General features: G+C 32.9%; 1 protein-coding gene and 1 pseudogene across 3 annotated transcripts in view; one reads left to right on the forward strand and one right to left on the reverse strand.

Moving 5' to 3' along the window:
• Positions 1-22497, forward strand: part of RNGTT (RNA guanylyltransferase and 5'-phosphatase) — a 238820-nt gene that overhangs the window by 55722 nt on the left and 160601 nt on the right. For all 3 annotated transcript variants that reach the window (XM_006926320.3, XM_025042568.1, XM_015600503.2), the window contains exon 9: positions 14948-15083. In XM_006926320.3, coding sequence (XP_006926382.1) covers positions 14948-15083 — 136 coding nt within the window. The remainder of the gene's footprint in view (positions 1-14947; positions 15084-22497) is intronic.
• Positions 3708-3826, reverse strand: LOC112474806 (annotated as a pseudogene).

Below are 22497 nucleotides of genomic sequence, written 5' to 3' on the forward strand. Positions count from 1 at the left end.
AAAAAATTTTTTTCCAGTTACTTTTGGTTTATTTTGGCTTTTAATGACTTCACTAGATGGCAGCAAAGGACAAGCTTTACTTCTGGCTGCTTTTATGAAGTAAAATTCTAGTTGTATCTAGTCTATTATACATCTAATACATCCTAAAATATTAGTTTGGGATTATTAAGAATTTAGTAAGAATTAGGGGGATCAGTATACAACAATACTGAAAACATAACAGCTTTGATAATGTTGACTTTTTTTTGGGAACTGCATCTGAATTATTTTGTTTGTAGGTAACTGTGTAGTATCATTTTGGAACTATTTTGTAAAAATGATTTTGCCATATTAAAGTCCCTAAAAATATTTAATTTGCTTCCAGAATCTGACGTTCTTATGTTGAAATCTCAGAGTGAAATAAAGATGTAAAGATTCTCTTTACCCATGGGTTTTTTGCTTCCGGTACTTTGTATTGGAAGGAGTCTAATAGAAAAATTTGATGTTGGAAACTCTTCTATTTTAGATAGTGAAATTTATGTTCATAGGGTAAAAAAGTCATTTGACATTATACATGGTAGATGAAGAACAGTGATTTTGGTATATGTGCCCAATTATGTTTTGGTAAAGAAATTTCTATAACCATATGCTTCCTTTTAAAAAAATTATGTATCATTTTTACTTCCTTGAGGAACAGTATTCAGTTTTTGCATGTTAATGATAATTTGGTTCCCCAAAGACATTAATATCTGTGAACCAGGTAAAGAAATTGAAAATAGTAATATGACAGTTTTTTTTTTTTTTAAATTGTGAAGTCTGATTTGAAGATTTTATAGGTAGCCCATCTTAGTACCGTGCATCTCTGGCTTTCAGCCCAGCTGAAATGTTGCTGCTGTTGCTGATATTTTGGCTGGCAGGTGAGCTTTCTTGGACAAATTTTATTTTAGTAACATCTTAGACTTTGGAAAATTTAACTCTTTAAATACTTTTGCATGGGCAGAGAACTAAATTTTGTCCCTCCATGAATTATTTAGAATGGCTTTTTAGCCTTTTATAAGTTGTGTTAGCCTGATAAGATGTAAACTACTGGCTAGAGGTACAGAATACAGTAGTAAACCTTAAGCAACTGCACATTGAGTCTACTCTGTGATTTGGCTTTGGCATTTCCTTTAATATTATAAGTACACATTATTTTGTAGTCTCAGTTGTATTTAGCTACTTGTATTTAGTGTTTAACTGTTGAGATTGGTGCATCTAGAATTTCTTCCGGCACTTTTATGATAACATGAACAAAGACTAGTGGAAACCAGTTAATTTCTAATAGTGTGATCCATTAAACATTATGTACTAATAAATGGAGAAATTAAAATTCATTTAAACCATTTGGTATAATTTTACTCACATTTTCCCTATGTTCATGAAGCAATATTAAATAAAATCAAGCATCATCATGTTGTGCATCTTCCACATGTTTTTATAATTATCTTTCTTAAAAAGACCTTGTGTTATTGGTCTGTAAATTTAAAATAAATGAGGATCTGTAAACTATAGAAGTATAATGTTTATGTCAAAAGTAAAATTATTTCAAGTTTCTTATAGATTAGGTCTTTCTTTTCCTTTCACTAAAATAAGAAAAATATTCATTGTTCTAGTAGAAATAACATGGAAAAAAAGATGTTGCTTGCTTTTCCACAACTTTCTACTTTACGACAAATTATAAATGGTAGCTATTCTGACTGTGTACTTGGTGCCACTAAAAAAATAATTTAATGTGTGGTCAATTTCAATGTCAGTAAGGTTTGGGAGGAAAATTAGTTTGCACCTATTTAATTTAATTTATTATATATATTTTTATTTATCTAAATTTTTTTTTTTTAAATTCAACATTCTGGAGTACATCTAATTCCAAAGATTTTGAATAAGAGAAAACTAGAAGATTGTGATTAGAACTAACTTGTGATCTTGCCTAGTCTTCTTTACTTCTCTTTGCTCCTTTTGCCATAGTTAGCATCAAAACAAGAATGTTTCTGTAGCTGAAGATATCTGTAGAAGAGAAGAAAAATCTATTAAATATAACTTAGAAACATTCTGGAGTACATCTAATTCCAAAGATTTTGAATAAGAGAAAACTAGAAGATTGTGATTAGAACTAACTTGTGATCTTGCCTAGTCTTCTTTACTTCTCTTTGCTCCTTTTGCCATAGTTAGCATCAAAACAAGAATGTTTCTGTAGCTGAAGATATCTGTAGAAGAGAAGAAAAATCTATTAAATATAACTTAGACAGGTGCTTTAGTGGAAGCTACTTTTTTCATATGTTTTTAAACATTTTAATTACTTTAGCTTGTTTTGACTTATATTGTTTGGCTTCCTGTTTGAGTGTTAAGGTTACTTAATCCAGCACTTTTCATAATTTAACGTACATATGAATCACCTGGGATCTCGTCAAAATGTAAGTCTGATTCAGTAAGTCTAGGGTGCGGCTCAAGATTCTGCATTTTTAACAAGTTCCTGGGTGATGCCATTGCTATATCAGTCATCACATTTTAAGTAGCAAGGATCTACTCTGTTTTCTCAGGATAAGGATATGAAAGGCAGAGAGATCAAGTTTGTTCATTGACCTATATACCTAATTAGAAATTGTAGGTTTTTATTTTTTAATGTGTCATATTTTTCAGAATAAGGAAATATTTAAAAACAAAGAGAAATCCTCCTCTTCCCTTACTTAAATGACAACTCATTTATTTAGCTAAGTTTATTCAGTTTAAAACTTTACGTTGTATCTTAAGATTTTCTATTCTAACCTTATCACTTTTGAGGATTTGAGGAAATCGATTTATTGAACTGTCTGTATCCAATTATTGATTTAGAGTGCTTATATTTTGGACTTACGTGACTATTAAGAAGCAAATTTAAGTGACCTTAGAACATACTGATATCTATATTATATTCAAATTTAGTTTTTGAGGTAGAAACTTCTTTCTATAGAATGGTGAATCATATGTTTTTATTGTTATTATGTATAGTGACTATTAATGCATATTTTCAGACAGTTACGAACTGTAGGAGGTAATAGAACCATATAATTTTTGTGTCTTTTGTGATGCCTATATGAATACTTTTGGTTCTCACTTGCAGTTGAATCTAGCTGGTGTTTATTGTGCTTTCAGCGCTTTTAGGGTTGTTGCAGGGCTAGAGGTGGGGGTATGTGTGTGTGCTCGTATGTATGTGCATATGCTACTTGGGTGAAGTGGGACTATGTAAGAATCCTTCTAGCCTTTTAAGATTCCATAATTCTCTAATTCTTTGTAGATTGGGGAAAGGAGGAGAGAACATACTGTAGCCTACACAGGTGGCGATTAACACGATGTGTGTTGCTGGTAGCAAATACATTCAGTTCTGATTTGACAGTTCATTAGTTGAAAGGTATGCTTTGATAGTCTACCTGTTGCATTACCCCAAACTCTGTTAATTTGTTGATTTTCTAAACTCATACATAGGAGGGGACTTTATCAGTGAACTCTTATTGCTATGATGGTAATTATGTTTCTTTTGGGTTGGTAAGGGAAATATGAATGCATATAGATTTAATTACACTTTATGCTGTTAACTAATATTTTATTTATTTATTTATTTATTTAATTTTTTTTTATGCGAGGCAACCCTTGGTTGACCTCACAGACTGCAAGGACCTTGTCAGCTTACAATCCCTTATTTTTTAAATTTTTTACGCCTACAGCACCAGGTCTTCCTAGGTGGTCTCCTGTCCAAGTACTAACCAGGCCTGACCCTGCTTAGCTTCCGAGATCAGACGGCATCGGGCTTGTTCAGGGTAGTGTGGCCGTACACTGATTTCTATTTTAATGAACTAGATTATTGGATAAAAACATAATTTTCCATTATGTGCAATGACTTTTGGAGTATATTTATATGTACCATTGTTAGTAAATCTTAAGAAGCTGTTTCAATACATTGGGATATTTTAGGCTCAGGTTTGTTTTTATCTTTCTAGTGTTTAGAAAACAATTTCTTAGACAGATTGAGAGATCCACCTGATTTGAGTTCTTTATTTGAGTTCTCTGTTATTGCTCACTCAAGTAGTGCAGCTTCTGATTTTATAAAATTTACTTGGGTTACACCTATTCATGGAAAACAGAATTAAATAACTTTACTATAGTTGTCTGCCTTTGACTGTGTAAATATGCTTATAAGCTCAAGTTTGTGGGCTGTGGGTAACCTTTACAGGGAATTACTTATGGTTCATTTTTCTACATTTCAAAATTTCTGCGTTCACTTGTCTCTTTCTCCTCTGTTCAGAAGGAATTTTCTCTTCTTCTCTGCCTACAGAGTTCTTAAACTAATTCCTTCTGTCTTATTGAGGGTTTTATCAATTACCTCATTTCTTTTTTTGGGTTGTGTAAAATAGTAATTATAATATTAATTATATCCAGCCTTAATTAAGTACTTACTATGTGTCTTGCATATAACATAATAATAATAGCTGACATTCTTATTACCATCTGCCAAGCACTGTTCTGTACCCTTTGTATATTGACACATTTAATTATTTTATTATTTATTTATTTAATTGAAGAAATGATTAAATTCCCCTCTACCTCCCCCTTTTCCCTCCCCCTCCCCTCTGGTAACTGCTAGTCTTTTGTCCATGTCCATGAGTCTCTGTTTGTTTGTCCTGTTCATTTGTTGCTTTTAGGTTTATATCTTATAAATAAGTGATAGCGTGTGATTTTCAACTTTTTCTGTCTGGCTTATTTAGCTTAGTATGATTATTTCAGAGTCCATCTATGTTGTTGTAAATGACAGTATTTCATCTCTTCTTATGGCTGAGTAATATTCCATTGTATATATGTACCACAGCTTCTTTAGCCAATCATCTATTAATCATAGACCATTTTGGTTGCTTCCATGTCCTGGCCACTGTAAATAATGTTGCTCTGAACATTGGTGTGCAAATATTTTTTTAGATATGAGTTTTCAAGTCCATATTTTTTTATTGTAAAATTTACATAGCATAAAATTTATACACCTAACTATTTTTAAGTATTTGGTTCAGTGATATTAAGTACATCCATAATTTCTAAACATCATCACCATTTATATCCAGAACGCTTTTCATCTTGCAAAACTAAAATCCTTTACCCATTAAACAATAATTCTTCATTTCCTTCTTTCAAAGGAAGCCCTGGCAACCACCATTCTACATTCTGTTTCACTGATTTTTTACTACTCTAGCTACCTCATATAAGTGGAATTATCTAGTATTTGTCTTTTTGTGGTTGGTTCATTTGTATTGTAGCATATGTCAGAACTTCCATTTTTAAGGCCGAATAATATTTCATTGTGTATTTATACCACATTTTGTTTATCCATTCATGTGACAGTGGACACATGGGTTGCTTCAACTTTAGCTATTATGAATAATGCTTCTATGACTATGGCTGTACAAACTCATTTAATTCTTGCAACTACCTTAGGAGGTGGACACTTTTGATGAGGAAACAGTCTTAGAGCAGACAGATGATTTGTACAAAATCACACACCTAGGAATAGCCTGTCTAGGATGCGTGTTCTTAACCACCACAGTAGACTCCCATATATCTCTTTTTACGTTGGTGCATTCTGTTTTGCCTGCAGATATCTTCACTCCTATTTACTGTATCTTAATATATAATTAATGATATGTAATAAAATACCTTTAATACCAATGTTGGCAAATGAACTTACGATATATTGTTTTATTTTTTTAATGTTTGTTGCATTTTGGCTATAAATCAGCTCAATTGCAAAGTAAAGATGAAACTCAAACTGGATTTTAAGGCTCCTGCTTGCTCCCCATGTGCTTCTCCTACCAGAGGCAATTATTTGTTGTACATAATAGATTTGTAATTTTTGGAAAACTTGGAGTGATAGAGTGATGTGAATAGACCTGTTATTTGGTGTATGAGAGATTTTATCGAAGGGAGTTTTGAGTAAGAATTGAAAATATGTATTTTAGGATAAGATGGTGTAGTAGTACAGATACATAGCCTTAGCAACAGGCACATACAGATTTCTGAGCAGTGGAGGATGGGAAAACAAGAAAGGGATAGGAAGTTGCAATTCTTAAGTTAAAGTATGTATTTAGGAGTTGGACGGTTAGAATCATTTCATTAATTGATGAGATTTTTGGTTCCAATCTACCTGCCTGTGTTTTAAGGGTCTAGAGAGCAAGCATGAATTGAGTCTGGTATTACGGGCTCTGGAACTGGAATTTACTTTCCAAAACCCTTAATAATAGAATTGGTACTTCATGTAAACAAAGTGAGCAGAGTAAATTGTTTTTTAATTGTATGCCTTACTAAACTCTTTTATAGTGTTGATTTTTAAGCTTTGCAGAAGGCTCTTAAGTCTTTCTGATTGGCAGGGGTTTCTTGAAGCAGAAACATCTGTGCTATGAAAATTATTAATATCTATTACTAGAAATAAACATTTTAATGAGAAGACTTGGAGAATTTGCGATTTTAAAAAAATTATAGATAACCCCAGGTCTTCAAGATTTACTTGTGATAACTGCTGATTTTAACAAAGTTTACCAAGTAACAAGCTTAAACAAAACTTAGATGAACAGAACATAGTAGAAAATTTGCTGTATAAACAACATATAAAATAAAGATGACTGTACTTAGCTAGAAGACATTTAAATGTTGGCAGATTGTCCAAATGTTCAGTGGCATGTGTCTGTCCTGCCATTTAATACACAATTAACAACCTAAGATTGGAGGCTGGATAGACAAATTTGACAATTAAATTGGTGGGGAAGTGAATGGGCTTGGCAATTTAAAATTAAATAATACTAGTCTGTTTGTTTACTGTTGTGTGTATATAAGTGATCACATAATAGAATGAAGTTGTGAGCTTAAAGTGAATATAAGACCATAAAAATCTTAATCACATCTCCTTCTTTAAATTGATGTGATACGAGGATTAAAAAAGAGCTAATCCTTTTGAAGAAGCTTATAGAATCAATAAATCAAAATACCCATTTGGTTGTAATCTTTTATAATGCTAAATGAAAATTTTTATTGTTTTTGATGAGAATATATTAGAACTCTGTCTACATTTCAGAGATTGTTAACATCAGCATTAACAAATTTCAAAACAGTTAGGAGATATGTGTGTGTTCTCTTTAATTTGTTTATGTGAAAAGAATGGCCTTAATTTGCATTTTTGGGAAGGTGAAATAAGGTAAAGCTGTACTTCTTCAAATAATTTTTTTCAAGAGTCAAAACGTTATGTGTCAGATAAACAAATAATAGCTATTAGTTTAAAAGTAAACCTCGTGTAGGATTATATTATGTGATCATTAAATATTGGTTCTTTTGTGGAAGTGATGTAAACAGTGTTCAAAGTTACCTGAAATCTTTTGCTGAGATTCCTTAAATGATGTTGGTAGACACTTTAGTTTGTGTTTCTCTAGAATCTAGTATGAGTGGTGACTAGGTTTCCAACCTAGCCTGTAAAGCTTGCTTAATTCCTAAGGTAGCTAAATTACTCACTGTGTATGTCTGCTGTGAAAAATGACAAAATGTACTCTTCCAACACTGGTAACTAAACAAACTATAATGCAACAAATGTAAGAAGTTTATAAAAACTCTATTTAGATTAGTTAAAAAACCTTATGGGGAAACCATTTGATATTGTAAGATAAGGAGAAGATAGATTGAGAATATTATGGAGATTGTGGCGGGGACTCTGACACAGATATATTTTTTTTGTCTAGGTGTATTTAAATTATTTTGACTTTTAATTTTGCTTGATACAGGCTTGTCACTAGCCTTGTCAGTTTTCGTAGGCTTATTAGTGAAATTAAGTGACTGAAGTGAGGAGTAGTTAAATATTTTTTTCATTTATAAAATCTCATTGTGAAATATACATAACAATTTTTTAAGAATTGAAAGAAATGGAAGAAGAATGGATTAAAGAGGACATTGACATATTTTTTAAAAGATTACAGAGATAAAATTTACTGAGCAGTGGACTAGTGAGATAAAAGGTGTAGTGTGCATAAGCCCTCCATGGGGAAGGAAGAAAGCTGGAGTTTGGCAAGTTAGCTGTTTTTGTATTGTTTTTAGAATAAGGTATGATGGGTATTGATGGGTAAGGGGCACAGTCTGACCAACTACTCTATGTCAGAAAGGCTTATAACTGTTCCTGGGGAAATGGGTCTAAACTGTGAATTGTCTTTAATAGACATTTTAGTAACTTGAATTTATTTCTATGTATCTCTACAACCTTGAGAATAGCTTTTAGGGATTTATGTGCCAATTCTGTTGGAAATACAAATGAGAGGAAATGTAGCTGGTATAGAAACAATAGAGGTTTGACAGTGAATTCTTAAAGAAGATACAAAAGGAAAGTAAACTTTGTGCTTAACATAATATACTTCTGTTGAAGGATGGAAAGTAGATGACATGTCTCTTGGCAGGAAGTTATTATGGAAAGAGCTAGTGTCATGTAAACCTTGGTATTAAGGGTATGCTGGGTGACACAGCAGCTGAGTTATGTCATAGGCACATTTAACTTACTTGAATTCAGCTGCATATAGTGGGCAAAAAGAAAAAAAAATACCCAGCATATCCATTAGCATTGCTTTGACTCTAAGCAGTAGAAATGAACTTTGGCTAGTTTAAGCAAAGGAATGAATTGGACAGCTCTCATGAGAAAAAGTCTCAGAAAATGGATAGGAATCAAGGGAAGCCAAGCAACAAGGACCAGAGTCAAGGTCAGGCACATAAACGTTTTGAGTAGGAAGCCACTATTGGCATTTACTGGCAGTACCTCTGCTGTTTTTCTGAATAATTTTTCAGCTATTTCTGTGCCTCTTTGTCATTCACTCAAGTTAAAAGTTTTGGGTAAGAAGCATTTGATTGTCTGGCTTAGATGCTTAGCCTGTTTTCAGCCTGCTAGGGTAGGGTTAGAGAAAATTTGGACTTTTTGGTTTACAATGTGAAAATGAAATTATCCATATCCACATCCAAAGCACGGTGGCCGTTACTTCTCTCAGACTAAATTGAGCAATTACTTCTTCCTCCTTAAATGTTCCATGGCTTAGTAAGTAAAATGGACCCCGTTCCTCATATCAGAAGCTTAGAAGTCATCCTTGACTTTTCCCATTTCCTCAGCCCCATATCCAATCAATAGCATATTGTCCTTCAGTCTGACTCTTAAATGTCTTGAATATATCCACTTACCTCTAAGTTATCATTCCACTGTAGTCCCACTTGGTGTATTATAAAAGCCTCATAATTCCTCTGGTCTATAGATTAGTTCTTACTCTATAGGAGTATACATTATGTGGGAATAAACTTTTAAAAATGCAGGTCAGATTATGCTGTTTGCTAAAAACCTTTCAGTGGTCTGCCATTTATTTACCTACTGTTTTTCAGCTCCAATTCACCCTTTTAAATTTTGACGGGGGACTGGGACTTAGCAAACTCTTTTGCCAGCTTGCTTCCTGTTGGGTTTTACCATAGGAGCACTGGAAGGAATTTGGAAGGTGAAAAAAGGGAATTCTGTTGTTTTTTGTATCTTTATACCTCCAGCAGCCAGTGACAACTATCACTTCATTCTCCAGCTATTGACATTCCTAACACCAGTCTTGCTGCTCCCTCTCAGAGGTACCAGCTTCTGGAACGTACATCGTAGGTAGGTGTAGTGTCACTTGCATCATTTCCTCACCCACTGGACTGTGTCCTCTTAGCATCTTCCCTTCTGTGCCACCTTCATAGATATTCAAACTTGAGTTGCAGAGCTCCTCTCCTTAGATGTCCAAGTACCAGCCATATATGTGTCCCCTCCTTAGAATTTTGAGCACCTAGTGCATAGACCTTCCCAACCCTCTTCCAGGAGTAGACTCACAGTGCCCTTCCTCCAGGCTCCTAGCTTCTGATAACACACCTCTTCCATTTTGTTCCCCCAGCCCTTCAGTTGGTAGTGCTCCCTGCAATTATTAATCTCTTGATTACCTTTAACTTCTCTTTTTACCTTTTTAGCTTTCCCATATCTGCATAACGAGTTTCCTGTATTAACTCTCCTGTGTTTGAATTATCCATTATGGTTTCTGTTTGTTTCACACAAGGGTTTTTTCATTTTCTCAGATAAAGTAAAAAATAGTTTTTATTAATTCCTAAGTTCTTGACTACTCTCGTCTTAAGCCATGACGTTTCCCTTCTTTGTCTTTAAGCTTCAGTATTCTGGATTTTTTTAGTTGCCAGAACAAGCACGTTCAGTTTTTGTCTCAAGGATATTGCACTAGGTATTCTGTGTTCACTGGTTATCACCAACTCACTTCTGTGTCTTTTCACCCTCTACCCAACAATGGTTGCTTGGCTAACTCCTCCATAAGGCAGGTCAGAGGCTGCATACTCGAGGTTGTAGAGATATAGGATGTTGTATAGGTTTAATATCAGCCGTGCTATTTTATTAGCTTTATGACTTTGGGAAGTTATTTAATGTGTGTTTCAGTTTCCTCATCTGGAAAATAGGGATAATAATTTTACCTGCATGGTAAGCTTATTGGTAAGGCTTATATGAGTTCATGTAGAGTGCTTTGGACATGGCTTGGTGCATAGTCATTGCTCAATAAGTAATAATAAGCTGCTCTTGTTAGCTCTATGAGAATCCTTCTAAGATGCCTTCCCTGATTTCTAAACTCTGATCTGACAGATCCTACCTTTTGTATGCTCCTGTAGCACCTTATTGTACTCCACCTTTTTAATACTTACTATGCTTGGGATTAGTTATTTAATGTGTTGTTTTCTTGCTATGGGTATAAATTTCATGAAGGTATTTGAAGAGTCTGTGCTGCTCACTGTTATATCCCTAGCATTTAGCAATGTGCCTGATACCTAATTGGACTTTTAGTAAATATTTAAAAAAATAAATTAACTTTTTAAAGAAAAACCATAGTGAGTTTGATAGGAGTTATTGTGAAATGAATTAATTTAAACGATCAACTTTTCTGTTTTCATTGCCCCCTAAAAAGCTCTAGTATGGATGTCTGTAATAGGAGAGGAGAAATACCTGCTAATTTTGAAGTTGCTGTGGTATCATGAACAGGATTTAACATCTCATCTTCTTTCATTACTACTTTCCAAAGGGAAATGTTTCTTGGGCTCTTAATTAGACTTATTATTATTTTTTTTTTCTGTAACTTTAATCCCCCATGCCTAGCTTGTAAAAGCAATTTGTGTTTATTTCTAAAATTTCTGAAGATACAAACTATAATAAGGAAAGCAAATATCATTAATTTAATAATTCCAGATAGAAATGACAGACAGTTCTTAACATTATGGTTTAGGCTTTTTTGTCTACCTTTACTATATATATAAAGTTTTCTCTCCCTACCCCCTGTTATCATATTATACATTCGGATTTTTACCTTGCTTTTTCTTCATTTAATATACTGTGAATCTCCATGTTAATGAACATTTTAATCATCAATAAAAAATGCTTGAATAGTATGCTTTCAAATGGATATGCAGTATTTATTTAACTGATCTGAAGGATGGATATTTGAGTTTTTATTTTTCACTCTTATAAAATGTTGTGATGAACATCCGTATACATATAGCCTTCCTTGACAAGTATTGATTGAGTACCTTCTATGTGTATTCAAATAGAGTGTGCAAGGCACTTAATCTGTGGGAAAGACCAAAATTAATAATAACCTCTGCTTTCATAGAATGGAAGAAAAATTCCTGGAAATATAATTGATGGTGAAGTTTGGTCTGAATTGGTGATAAGTTTAAATTATAAGGTGTTTAAATTTTGTTTACTCTTAGACTATTACTGTTAGGAATGTGAATTAGAAATCTAAGATGCTATTAGTCACTGATATTTTAAAATAATTTTTTTCTTTAATTATGTACTTCCTAAATTTCATTAATGTGTATTTGGTGGGTTTACTTGATTAACTATCTCACATCTCAGTAACTACCCTGAAAGATTGTTTTTGGTAAAGCTAGAAAACCAGTATTTAAAGTAAAGCAGTTTATAAATTTGGCTTTTCTGTAATTTATATAACTTGAGTATATATACTTTAATATAAAAAGTTAATATTTTCTAATTCAGTGAAACTTCTACTGAATTAATTTTTGTCAAGAATGGATATAATACAAACAACTTAGTAATTATGAGTATTAAATTTTCAACTGAGATAATTTTCTAATTAATAAGAAATTAGATTATGCTAGCGATCCATATCTACTGAAGGTTGAACCATAGTTATATACTAAGCCAGCATGTGATAGTGTATGGGATAGGTGTCACTTTTTAAAGAAAATGGCTGCTTTCAGAGACTTTGGAATGATGTGGAAATATTTCCACATTTTTTTTTTTTTACCTTTCATTCCTAACATGAAATAGCTCCTTTCTTTTCATAGTTATTACATAACAAAAGAACACCTGATTTGGAGTTCAAACCAAAAATCGTATCCCAGAAACCTTTGTTCCAAAGCCTGAAAATTTATATGTGCAGAAAAATCCCTAAATACCAACCACTAAATAATTTCTTTGGTATCTCTGCAATTGCAAGCTGTGTTTCTCATGAGCAATCCTTTATAGTGAATTCTGTCTTCTAAAGTCTTCTTTGGTCTTTTAATCTATTTATGTATACGTATGTAGACAATATATTTTTTTTAACTGATATTCTACTTGAAGTAAAAAGAAAGGTCTGACATATATACCTGTATATCAAATTAAGTGTGTTAAGATATGACTAGAAAATAACGATTATGACAGGAAAAGCAAATATACCAACACCCTGGGGTTTAATATTTATTCTATTTGAACATTATATTTAATTCTGAGCTTCTGGGCAGTCAGTGAAAAGTGGAATATAATTTTTGTCATCATCATATGATCAGAAGAGACAAACCGTTTTTTCCTGAATTCTAAAATTTACTAGCGTAAGTCAGCTTTCCTCAAATTGTAAATATAGAATACTTTTTCTGCCAAATATTAACATATTAGGATTAAGTTTAAGAAAAAATGGGCTAAATAAGATAAACAAACATGTTTTTTTATAACTTTAAATATTTCTAATATGTATCTTGACTTTATAAAAGGTAAAGTATTTTTCTAATTTTGCTACGAAATACTTTATAAAATGCTGGTCTAGGTCCTTCCTTAAACATCATGATGATAGATTGTGTTTTCAGTACCATTTTTGCAGAGGATAGCATAATTGCTTTTTATTTGACCTTTCCTCGTATCGACTTTTTTTTTTTTTTAAACATGATCCAGGGCAATGAATGCTGACTTCAAAGAAGCCTAGATTCTCCCTATCCACCAGAAATTGCTCCTTTTCTAAAGCATGTGCAGGAAGGCTTTGGGAACTAAGTATTCCTGTTGTCTGCCAGCCTGCTGGCCTGGCATTTGGTCTAGCAATCTCTCAGATGCACAGTCAGTCCAGGATGAAGCTGATTTTATTTTTCGTAGTGAAACCTAAGTCTCCACAATCCCCGTCTACTAGGGCTACACCTGTTTCAGTATGTAACAAGGGTTGAGCTCTCCATCTCCTCCCCAGGGGCCTGCTGGGACTAATTGTTTTGAAAATAGTAACAGCATGCTTCCAGTCCAGTCCCAAAATGTAGCCTCTTTGGTCTTCTTTGCCGCTCTTCAACCTGTTGTCCTTCACTTCTTTTTTCTCCCATTTCCCCTCACTTATCCTAAACATGTGTCTATTTGTTCTTTAGAGCACTCGTTGATGGGAAACAAATTATCCTCTGTTATATTTTCTGCTGTGTACTGTGTTAGGTTCAACCCCTTCATTTAATGTTTCTTATATCCCTTGGCCTTATCTTGATTCAGCTCCGTCTTTCAGTTGTTGCTTTCAGTTTTCTGACATGCGTCATGGGTAGGAGGTTGGACAGGCTGATCAGCATTTTCTTCTCAGTGGTACATCCAGAGTATTCCTTCCACTCTTTCATTTAACAACAAACAAAAACAAGCTAAAATGATTCTGTTCCTTTGAAGCGCATGCCTTTTAACTTCCTAATTTCTTGCTGTCAATTTTCTCTTATTCTTTGAAGAGTTTGGTACCTGGATATGGTCTCCATTTTCACCCCAAATCTTGCCCATTATCTGTTTAGTAGAATTGCTTATCAGTCTGTAATTTCCTCAACTTGAACTCATCTGGATTTTATTTTTATATATGGTGTGAAGTAGAGCTTTGTTCTTGATGACCTACTGATAGGAATCAATGATAGTAATTTGACCATTTGAAGAATAATGCATTTTAAAGTATATGAATTCCTACGTGTATTGATTGGCTCTAAGAAGATAAAGGCTAATAGAAATTTTCCAGAGCTTGCTTTAAAAATATTTTAATTTTATAGTAATGAATGAGAATTGTACCTGAAATGGTGATATCTGGTTATATTGTAATTCTGATTCAAAGAGAAGGGCTATTTTGCTAACTATAGTGTGGTAGAAAGAGTATTGGATAATTTGAGGTCTGGCCGTTTGCAAATCACTTACTTACTTTTTTTTTTTTCCTACTGAAAAGTGGAGCGAGTAATACCTAATGTGTATAGTTGTTGAGCCGGTAAAATGCGGTTAATTGCATATATGTGTGTTGATGTGTTTTGTAAACTTTAATGTTTAATATTTAATAAAAATTAGAGAACTGGTGTCTCCTAAGATGGTTCATAAGGTTGCTTTTGAACATCACATTGTCTCCACAAAAAACTTTGATTTCTCTATACTTTGTGTTTTTTTATAGGAAACAAAATGTTTTCTAACAGAGTATTTGTTATTTGTGGTACTTTAATCTGAATGGTTGGGTGTGGCCGGGAATCTAGTGAACATTATTCCATTGCTGTAAGTCTAAGGAAAAACAATTTAACATTTCTTATGACCTTGTTCTTGAATTCTGTTAATACTACTGTTTTAATATTTTATTTACAGGTATATGATGTTGATTGATGGCACAAATGAAGTTTTTATGATTGATAGAGATAATTCAGTATTTCATGTTTCAAACCTGGAATTTCCGTTTCGTAAAGATCTCCGTATACATTTATCAAATACTCTCTTGGATGGGGTAAGTCATATTTTATCCTTTTAAAAAAAAGCCAAACATTGCCATTTTTCTTTCTCTTGTAAGTAAATCTGTATTTTTATTAATTCAATAGGAATTTAGAATTGAATCTCATTTTTTAAAGTTTTTTTAAATTAGGTATAAATGACATGTAAAGAATTGAATGTAGTTTTTATTGAGATGTTTAATTCCATTTATCTCTTGCCTGTGCTTACTGTTACTTAATCGTTGTCTTCGGTATGAGAGTGAGCAAAATTAAATCTTAATTTTTTTTGTTCTTTGTGATTAAAAAATAATTCTTGTTGAAAAAAACTAATTTTATTTTTTTACTTATCAGTTCAGTTTTAATTATGTGATATGACATCATATTTTCCCTTGGCTCTTTAGCTATATGGACTAATAATTCTTGTTTAAAGAGAATCATGCCTTTGAAAGCAACCACTGAACTTTTACATTTGAATTTTGAAAGATGACAATAATTTTTTCATTTCAGAAAAATCTATATTTAATAATCATATAAGTGCTTGGTTAAAAATGCTTTAACTTTCTTTCATGCAAATAGCTTTCTTTTCCTCAATTCCAAAAATATTGATTCATTATAAATAAAAACTAAATAATACAAAACATTACAAACAAGCTGGTAAAATCATCTGAACTCCTGCCATTGGAGTAACTTCTGTTATTGTTTCGATGAACATTATTCCAGAGTTTTCTCTGCGTCAGAGTATTCAGTCTGCTCTTGAGAGATGTAACACATTCATATTAGTAATAGCAACTCACAGCATAGATTCTTAAACAGAATGTGTATCAGAATTTTCAGGGAAGTTGGGACCCCTTTCAGTCCCAGTAAGATTCTGCCCTGATTAAAAATGACTGCTCTGGTCAAATATGTACACACATGGATAGTTATACAATTTTGCTTTGAAAAGAACCAAATGTTAGATGGTTTTGTAACTTGTTTTTTTCTCCCCACTTAGCCATTTGTTTTGGACAACTTTCTCATAAGTGTCTGAACAATATACCATTGTATATGTAAACGCCATAATTTGGGATTTCCAAACTGTTTTGATTGTAAAAATTGTAGGGAATGCTTGTTAAAAATAAGACCCATCCCAATAGCCCATCCTAGACCTAAGAATTAGATTCTCCCAGGGATCAGGTTATCTGCACTTTTAAAAAGTGCCCAGGTGATACTAACAGGCAAGCTTGAGAAACAGTTCTATGCTTTTCTTAACCAGTCCTCTTTTGGTGGACATTTTGATTTTTGTAGTTTTTTTCTATTATAAGATACACTCGAATGCATATCCTTATACCTTTTTCTTTCACAATTGTTAAATTTTATAGTTAGGATTTTTAGAGATGAGATGATAATGTGTATTTAGAATCTTCTTTGCAAGTAACTGAAGTCCAACCTTAAAGTAACTGAAGAAAAAAAGAATTAGATTGGCACAAATAATTATGTTTCAGCTTGGCCTGCTTTAGGCTGGATCTGGGAACTCTTATGATATTGACCAGGCTCTTTCTTTCTCTTTCTTTGCTTTATTTGTCTGGTCTTATTCTGCATGAAGGCTGTTGCCACTTGGGAGGCAAACCACATTGCAGCTCAAGCAGAAAGATAATTTCTTCTTCCAATATCCATATATCAGTCCCAGGGGAGACTCCATAGGGCCTTGCCTGAGTTATAGACCCATGGAAGAGTGACAATGGCATGCTAGGGGAGTTGTGCTCCCAGGGAAGGGGTGGCAATAGGCTATACTTTGTTCACTATGCTGGATTCAAGGGCATGCCCATTTTAAATATTGGCCTGTATAATTCCAGAAAGTTTGAACTCATGTGCAATTCTACCAACCATATGTAAAGGACCTGTATATTGTCTTAAACACTGGATTTTGAAAATTTAATATTTTCTAATTTGATGAAGAAGACTCTTCCATTTTAATGAACAGTATAACATAATGAGTAAGAGCCCTAACTCTAACTGATGGTGCCTTCTTGGCTCCATCAATTATCACATGAGGGACCTTATATAATTTTCTCAGTTTCCTCATCCGTAGTGAAGTGAGGCTAGTAACAGTACTTAGTTCTTGGTTCTGTTGTGAAGATTCTAAATTGGATAGTTTATAAAGTGCTGATAATGGTGTCTGGCACATTGTAAAATGAATGTTTACATCTTAATTTGCATTTATGTGAATTATTACTGAGATTTAAAATTTTTTCACTTTTTTATGAGTTACTATATTTCTGTGAATTGTCCATTCATATCTTTTATATATTTTTTTCTATTGGGTATTTATCTTTTTTCATACTGATTTATGAGAAGTTTTTGTTTATTGGGGGTATTTATGACACATTTTGAAAAATGTATTTTCACTTCTGATTTTTTTTGGTGGCACATGTTTAAGTCTATATAGGTAAAATGATAAACCCCTTGATTTTTAATATCTGGCTTTTGTGTCATTTTAAGAAAAGGCTAAAAAAAATGGGGCTAATTTTACTTCAGAATTATAATACTTTTTTCTAGTACTTCTATGGTTTACTTTTGTATTTTAATATATGCTTTATCTGAAATACATTTCAATAAGTAGAATAAGATAATGTGCAGTTTTATTTATTTCCAACAGTCTAAACTGTTGCCTCAACACCATTCAGCTAATTATTTTTTCTTTTTAATTGGATATGTCATTTTTATTGTATACTGGATTCCTTAATATATTATTGTTTCTTTCCTGATTCATTTTTCATTTCATTAATATTTTGGTCTTCCAGTGGTCATTTCAGATTTATTTAAATAATATAACTTTAGCATAAAATTTAATGTCTGACAGTCCACGTACACTCAGTCTCCTGGCTATTCTGAAGTTTGCCACTTAGATTTTACTCTCTTCTTTAGCTTTTGGGTAAATAGCCTTTTTGAGAAGTGAGGCTAGATTAGTATGTTACATTTTATGTGCAAATCCTTATACTAACAAGCTTATATTTTTCTCAGTTGAGTAATCTCTGGTAGGCTAGTCTCCAGGCCATTTACCTTTCTGTTTGCTATGTTTGGTTGTATGGTTTATCTCTCTGCCATACCTCCATTGCCTTTCCTTGGAGAGAAAAGGGGCTCTACATATTTCTTAGAACTCTCACAACTTCAGGTTCTACAGGGATACTACTCACGTTCTTTAAAATTTCTTCACTTTCTTCAACGTTGAACCCTTTTTACGAGTCAGATTGAATTTTGTTTGTCTAATATTCTGTGGAATTTATATGAGAATACTTCCTGTCTTAAGATGAAATTTGCTCCTCTATTTCTGGTTTATACTGATATTGGACAGTAGGGAGTAGCTTGCAGATATTCACTTAAACTCTCAGTGATAGAATTACCGCAATGAAAATCACATCTATAAAATATGTATTTTTTTTAACAGAGGGAATACCACTTTGTTTAACAGAGGGAATACCACTTTCCAAGTGACCTGAATGCTTGTTGTCTTTATTCCTTATGTTTATTTTTATTTACTAAGTAAATATTGGAGCATGCTATATTCTATCTCCAGAAGTTGGGAGACTATGATTGGAGAATAGTATGTTTGAGTTAGTTTGACGTATAGTTTTGGGTGATGAGAAGGTTCAGGATGTGACCTAGATAGAGTGGATGAGAGGTTGAGGTTGTGTGAAGAAGAGCAGTGGAAGTGAGATCAAGGGAAGTATTAGATGGGTCATAATGAGTGATGGCAAGAGCCCATGATGACTATCAGCTAGGTACTAAAGTTACAAAGATGATAAGAAGGTAGTTTAGTTGGAAGGAGACTGAGCAAAGAGTAATTATAGAGTCATAAAACAAAGTTATCTGTACTATTTTCATTTGCGCGATAGGATGTGTAGCAAAATGTTTTGTAATAAAAATGATATACACACATAAACATATAAACTTTTGTAACATTTATGTGTGTATGTTTGTGTGTACATGTGTGCACACAGCACACCCTTGTGGATGGCAGAACCACTGCATAAAGTTGGAAGTGATGTTCATTGCACGTCTCCTGGCTGTGCCATTCTCCTCATAGTTGATATGATTGGCACTCCTGGGATTGTGCTGAACATAAACTGCATGGCCATTGTGGTGGCTTTTCTAGTTAGTGCATAGAAACAAGAAAATTTTAGTTTTGTTTACCTTTATTTTATTTAAGATGCAGTTTTTTAGCATTGTAATTAATAGGATGAAAACATTTGTAAACATTGAGTATAGTTTATAATTGAACTGATATATTTTTTTGAGTGCTTGTCATGTTCAAGTTGCTATGCCAAGAGTGTAGGCATTGCTTAGAAGGTTGAGGAGATCTCACCCTTGTGACATTTTACTTCATTGGGTAGAGGTGGAGAATGATTGCTAATGAATAAAACAATAACCTGAAGATCAGTATTTAAAGCAAGTTCTGTGGAGGTTTAGGGGAGAAAGAAATTGCATCTAGTTAGTTAGGAACAAAAGATGTTTTATAGAGGAATTGGCATTAGATATGGAAAAATTTCTATAGAAAGATTTTTGTTGGACCTGGGCTGAGGATATTCCAGGTAGGAAATAAAGCTTAAAGATTAGATATTTAATCATCTGCAGATTTAACTTAGTAATACTATTTATTTTCACCCCAAACTTGAATAACTGAGAGCAGCATAATAGACTTGTGAGCTTTTAAAATAGCAATGTGATTCATGATGTCAATTTACTTGGACCAGAATTATAGTTGCCATATCCGTTTTTCCAGTTAGTTAATTAAAGCAGTCCTCTGTAGTTTTCTGTTTCTTCTACATTTTCATTTGCAAATCGTTTTTGTAAAATTTCAAATCCAAGAATAACTCAAAACTACCTAATTGTCTGGCTGTCAGATGTGAGCACTGAAGGCTTTTGTTTTGCTCTCTAAATGATACTCTTTGACCCACAAAATATGGAAAATAGGAGTTTAGAAATGTGAAATTAATTCACATGAAACAAATCAGTGAAATTCAATCAATTTTATATTGAGGCTGAAAGGAGGATATGGCAGTTAATCATTAAAGTTAATAGCAAAAATCTTAGAAAAATGGCATGTCTTTTCAGCTGTTAATTTTTTATAAAGGAATATGCATGCTCATTTTTGAAGTTTTAGAAAGTCTGTATATTATAAAGTAGAAAAATTCAACTATCAAGAATAGATTACATTTTAACATTTGATATACTTTTAGTCATTTCGTTGTGCCTTTATTTATAGAACCTGTATAATCAATGTATATGGAGCTGACATTTAATATATGCTGTGTATCTAGAGTTCCATCATTTTCCTTCACTCTGAAGCACTGATTTTAGCATTTAAAAAAATTTAGTTTGATTTAGAAAAACTGGAATATAATTAACATACTATAAAATTCACTATTTTAAGGCATAAAATTTCATGGTTTTTAGTGTATTGAAAAGACTGTGCAACTATTACTGTGAATTCTAGAACATTTCATCACCTAGAATGGACTCTGATAATTAAAAATAGGTAGATCTTATCTGAAAGGATTTTAAGGAATGGGTTACCTTTGAGGTGTGCTTTGAAGGCCCATAGGTTTTCCAGAGAACAGTTAATTACTTCTTTTCATTAAAATGCTTCAAAGGGTCTTCATTGCCCATAGCATGAAAGCCAAACTACTCAACATAATATTCTTTATATCTGGGCCAAGCAACTGTCTTTAGCATCATCATTGACTGTGAGCCTTTGAACCATAAATTCCTCCTTTAAGAGCTTTGGACAGTTTATCCCAAACCATCTTTTTTTCTTACCTTTGTAATACCATTTGATCCACCATCCTGCTAAAAAATACCTCCTGTATTTTTCAAGATTGAACTAATGGGTCACATACCTTATTATCATACCTTTCTTCTGATTTTATAAGTAGAAATAATTACTCCCTCTTAACCTTAATAACATATGTCCTTATTTGGCCAGAATAGTATAGGTATACACTTGCTGCATTAGTATAGTTATTAATAACATTAATAACTATTATATTAATAACTATATTATTAATAATTATTAATAACAATGTTTCAGTCTCAGAAGCATCCTGGTTTAGACATTAGCTACATGACCATTCTGTGTGGCCATCTGCCATTAAAACTGCAACTCGTTAGACCTAGCTCCTTATATATTTTCCTCTCTTTCTGGGACTATTTAAGTCCCTTGAAGGTAAGGACTGTATGCGTAATTTATCCAGCACTTAGAGCTATGCCTAATACATAGTTTAGGCTCAGAAAACTGTTGGATGGATAAGCAGAAGAGTGGATGCCTGGGGACTTAACTAAGGGGAATAGAATATATGGAAAAGTACAGAGGATAGGAAAGTCAAAGATGCAGGAAAAAAAGTGTGTGTGTGTGTGTGTGTGTTTGTTTTTGGTAGGGCCTGTAATGAAGGATCTAAGTTTCAGACTTCTTCACAGTAACATTTAATACCCAAAGATGGTGGAGTAATCTCTAACAAGCTCTTGAGTGATATAAAGTTGATATGCTTTGGTGTAATCTTCAGGTTTCGTATGCTTGGAGTTTATTGAGTATCTTTCACAATTTTCATCAAAAGTAGAAAAAATTTTGCCAGTAATTTTGCCCTTGCCCCTTTTGGAGATTTAATCACTAATGTTCTTTTAATTTAAAAAAAACAAATATTTTTCTCTCTTTTTTATTTTGGGTAGTTTCTATTGCTGTGTCTTCAAGTTCACTGTTCTTTACTTCTGTAGTGTCTAAATTGCTATTCATTCCAACCATAGTATTTTTTCATCTCAGACACTATAGTTTTTTGATGTGTCTTCTATCTCTCAACTTTTAAATACATGGAATACTGTTATAGTAAGCCATTTTAGTGAAATTATATATATAAAAATATATATGTATATACAGACACACACATATATGCTACATTTATTTACCCATTCATCTGTTGGACATTTGGGTTACTTCTACCTCTTAGCTATTGGAATAAGGCTGGTATAAACATGGGTGTGCAACTATCTCTTCAAGATCCTGCTTTCAATACTTTGGATATGTACTCAGAAGTGAGATCACTGGATCATGGTAGTTCTATTTTTAATTTTTTGAGGGAACTGCCATACTACTTTTCATAGTGGTTGCACCATTTTACAATCCCACCAACAGTATACAAAAGTTCCAATTTTCCCCTAAGTTTTAAGCTTAAATATTTTATGTATACCTACTTTTCTGTAGCCTAGGGCAATAGTGGCAGATGTGAAGAAGGGGACACTGTGCTGAGGGGTCACTGGAAAGAACTCAGCCTAGGTATTGGGTCTTTGTTAGAATCCCTGGGTTCTGTTCTATTTAAAAACTTTTAGTAAATGTTTTCTTCAGTTATTTTATTTTATTTCAATAATACTCAGACTATTTCTCCAATTTAGAATGGAGATTGG

Source organism: Pteropus alecto, unplaced genomic scaffold (genome assembly GCF_000325575.1).
Source record: "Pteropus alecto unplaced genomic scaffold, ASM32557v1 scaffold7, whole genome shotgun sequence".
Taxonomy (NCBI): domain Eukaryota; kingdom Metazoa; phylum Chordata; class Mammalia; order Chiroptera; family Pteropodidae; genus Pteropus; species Pteropus alecto.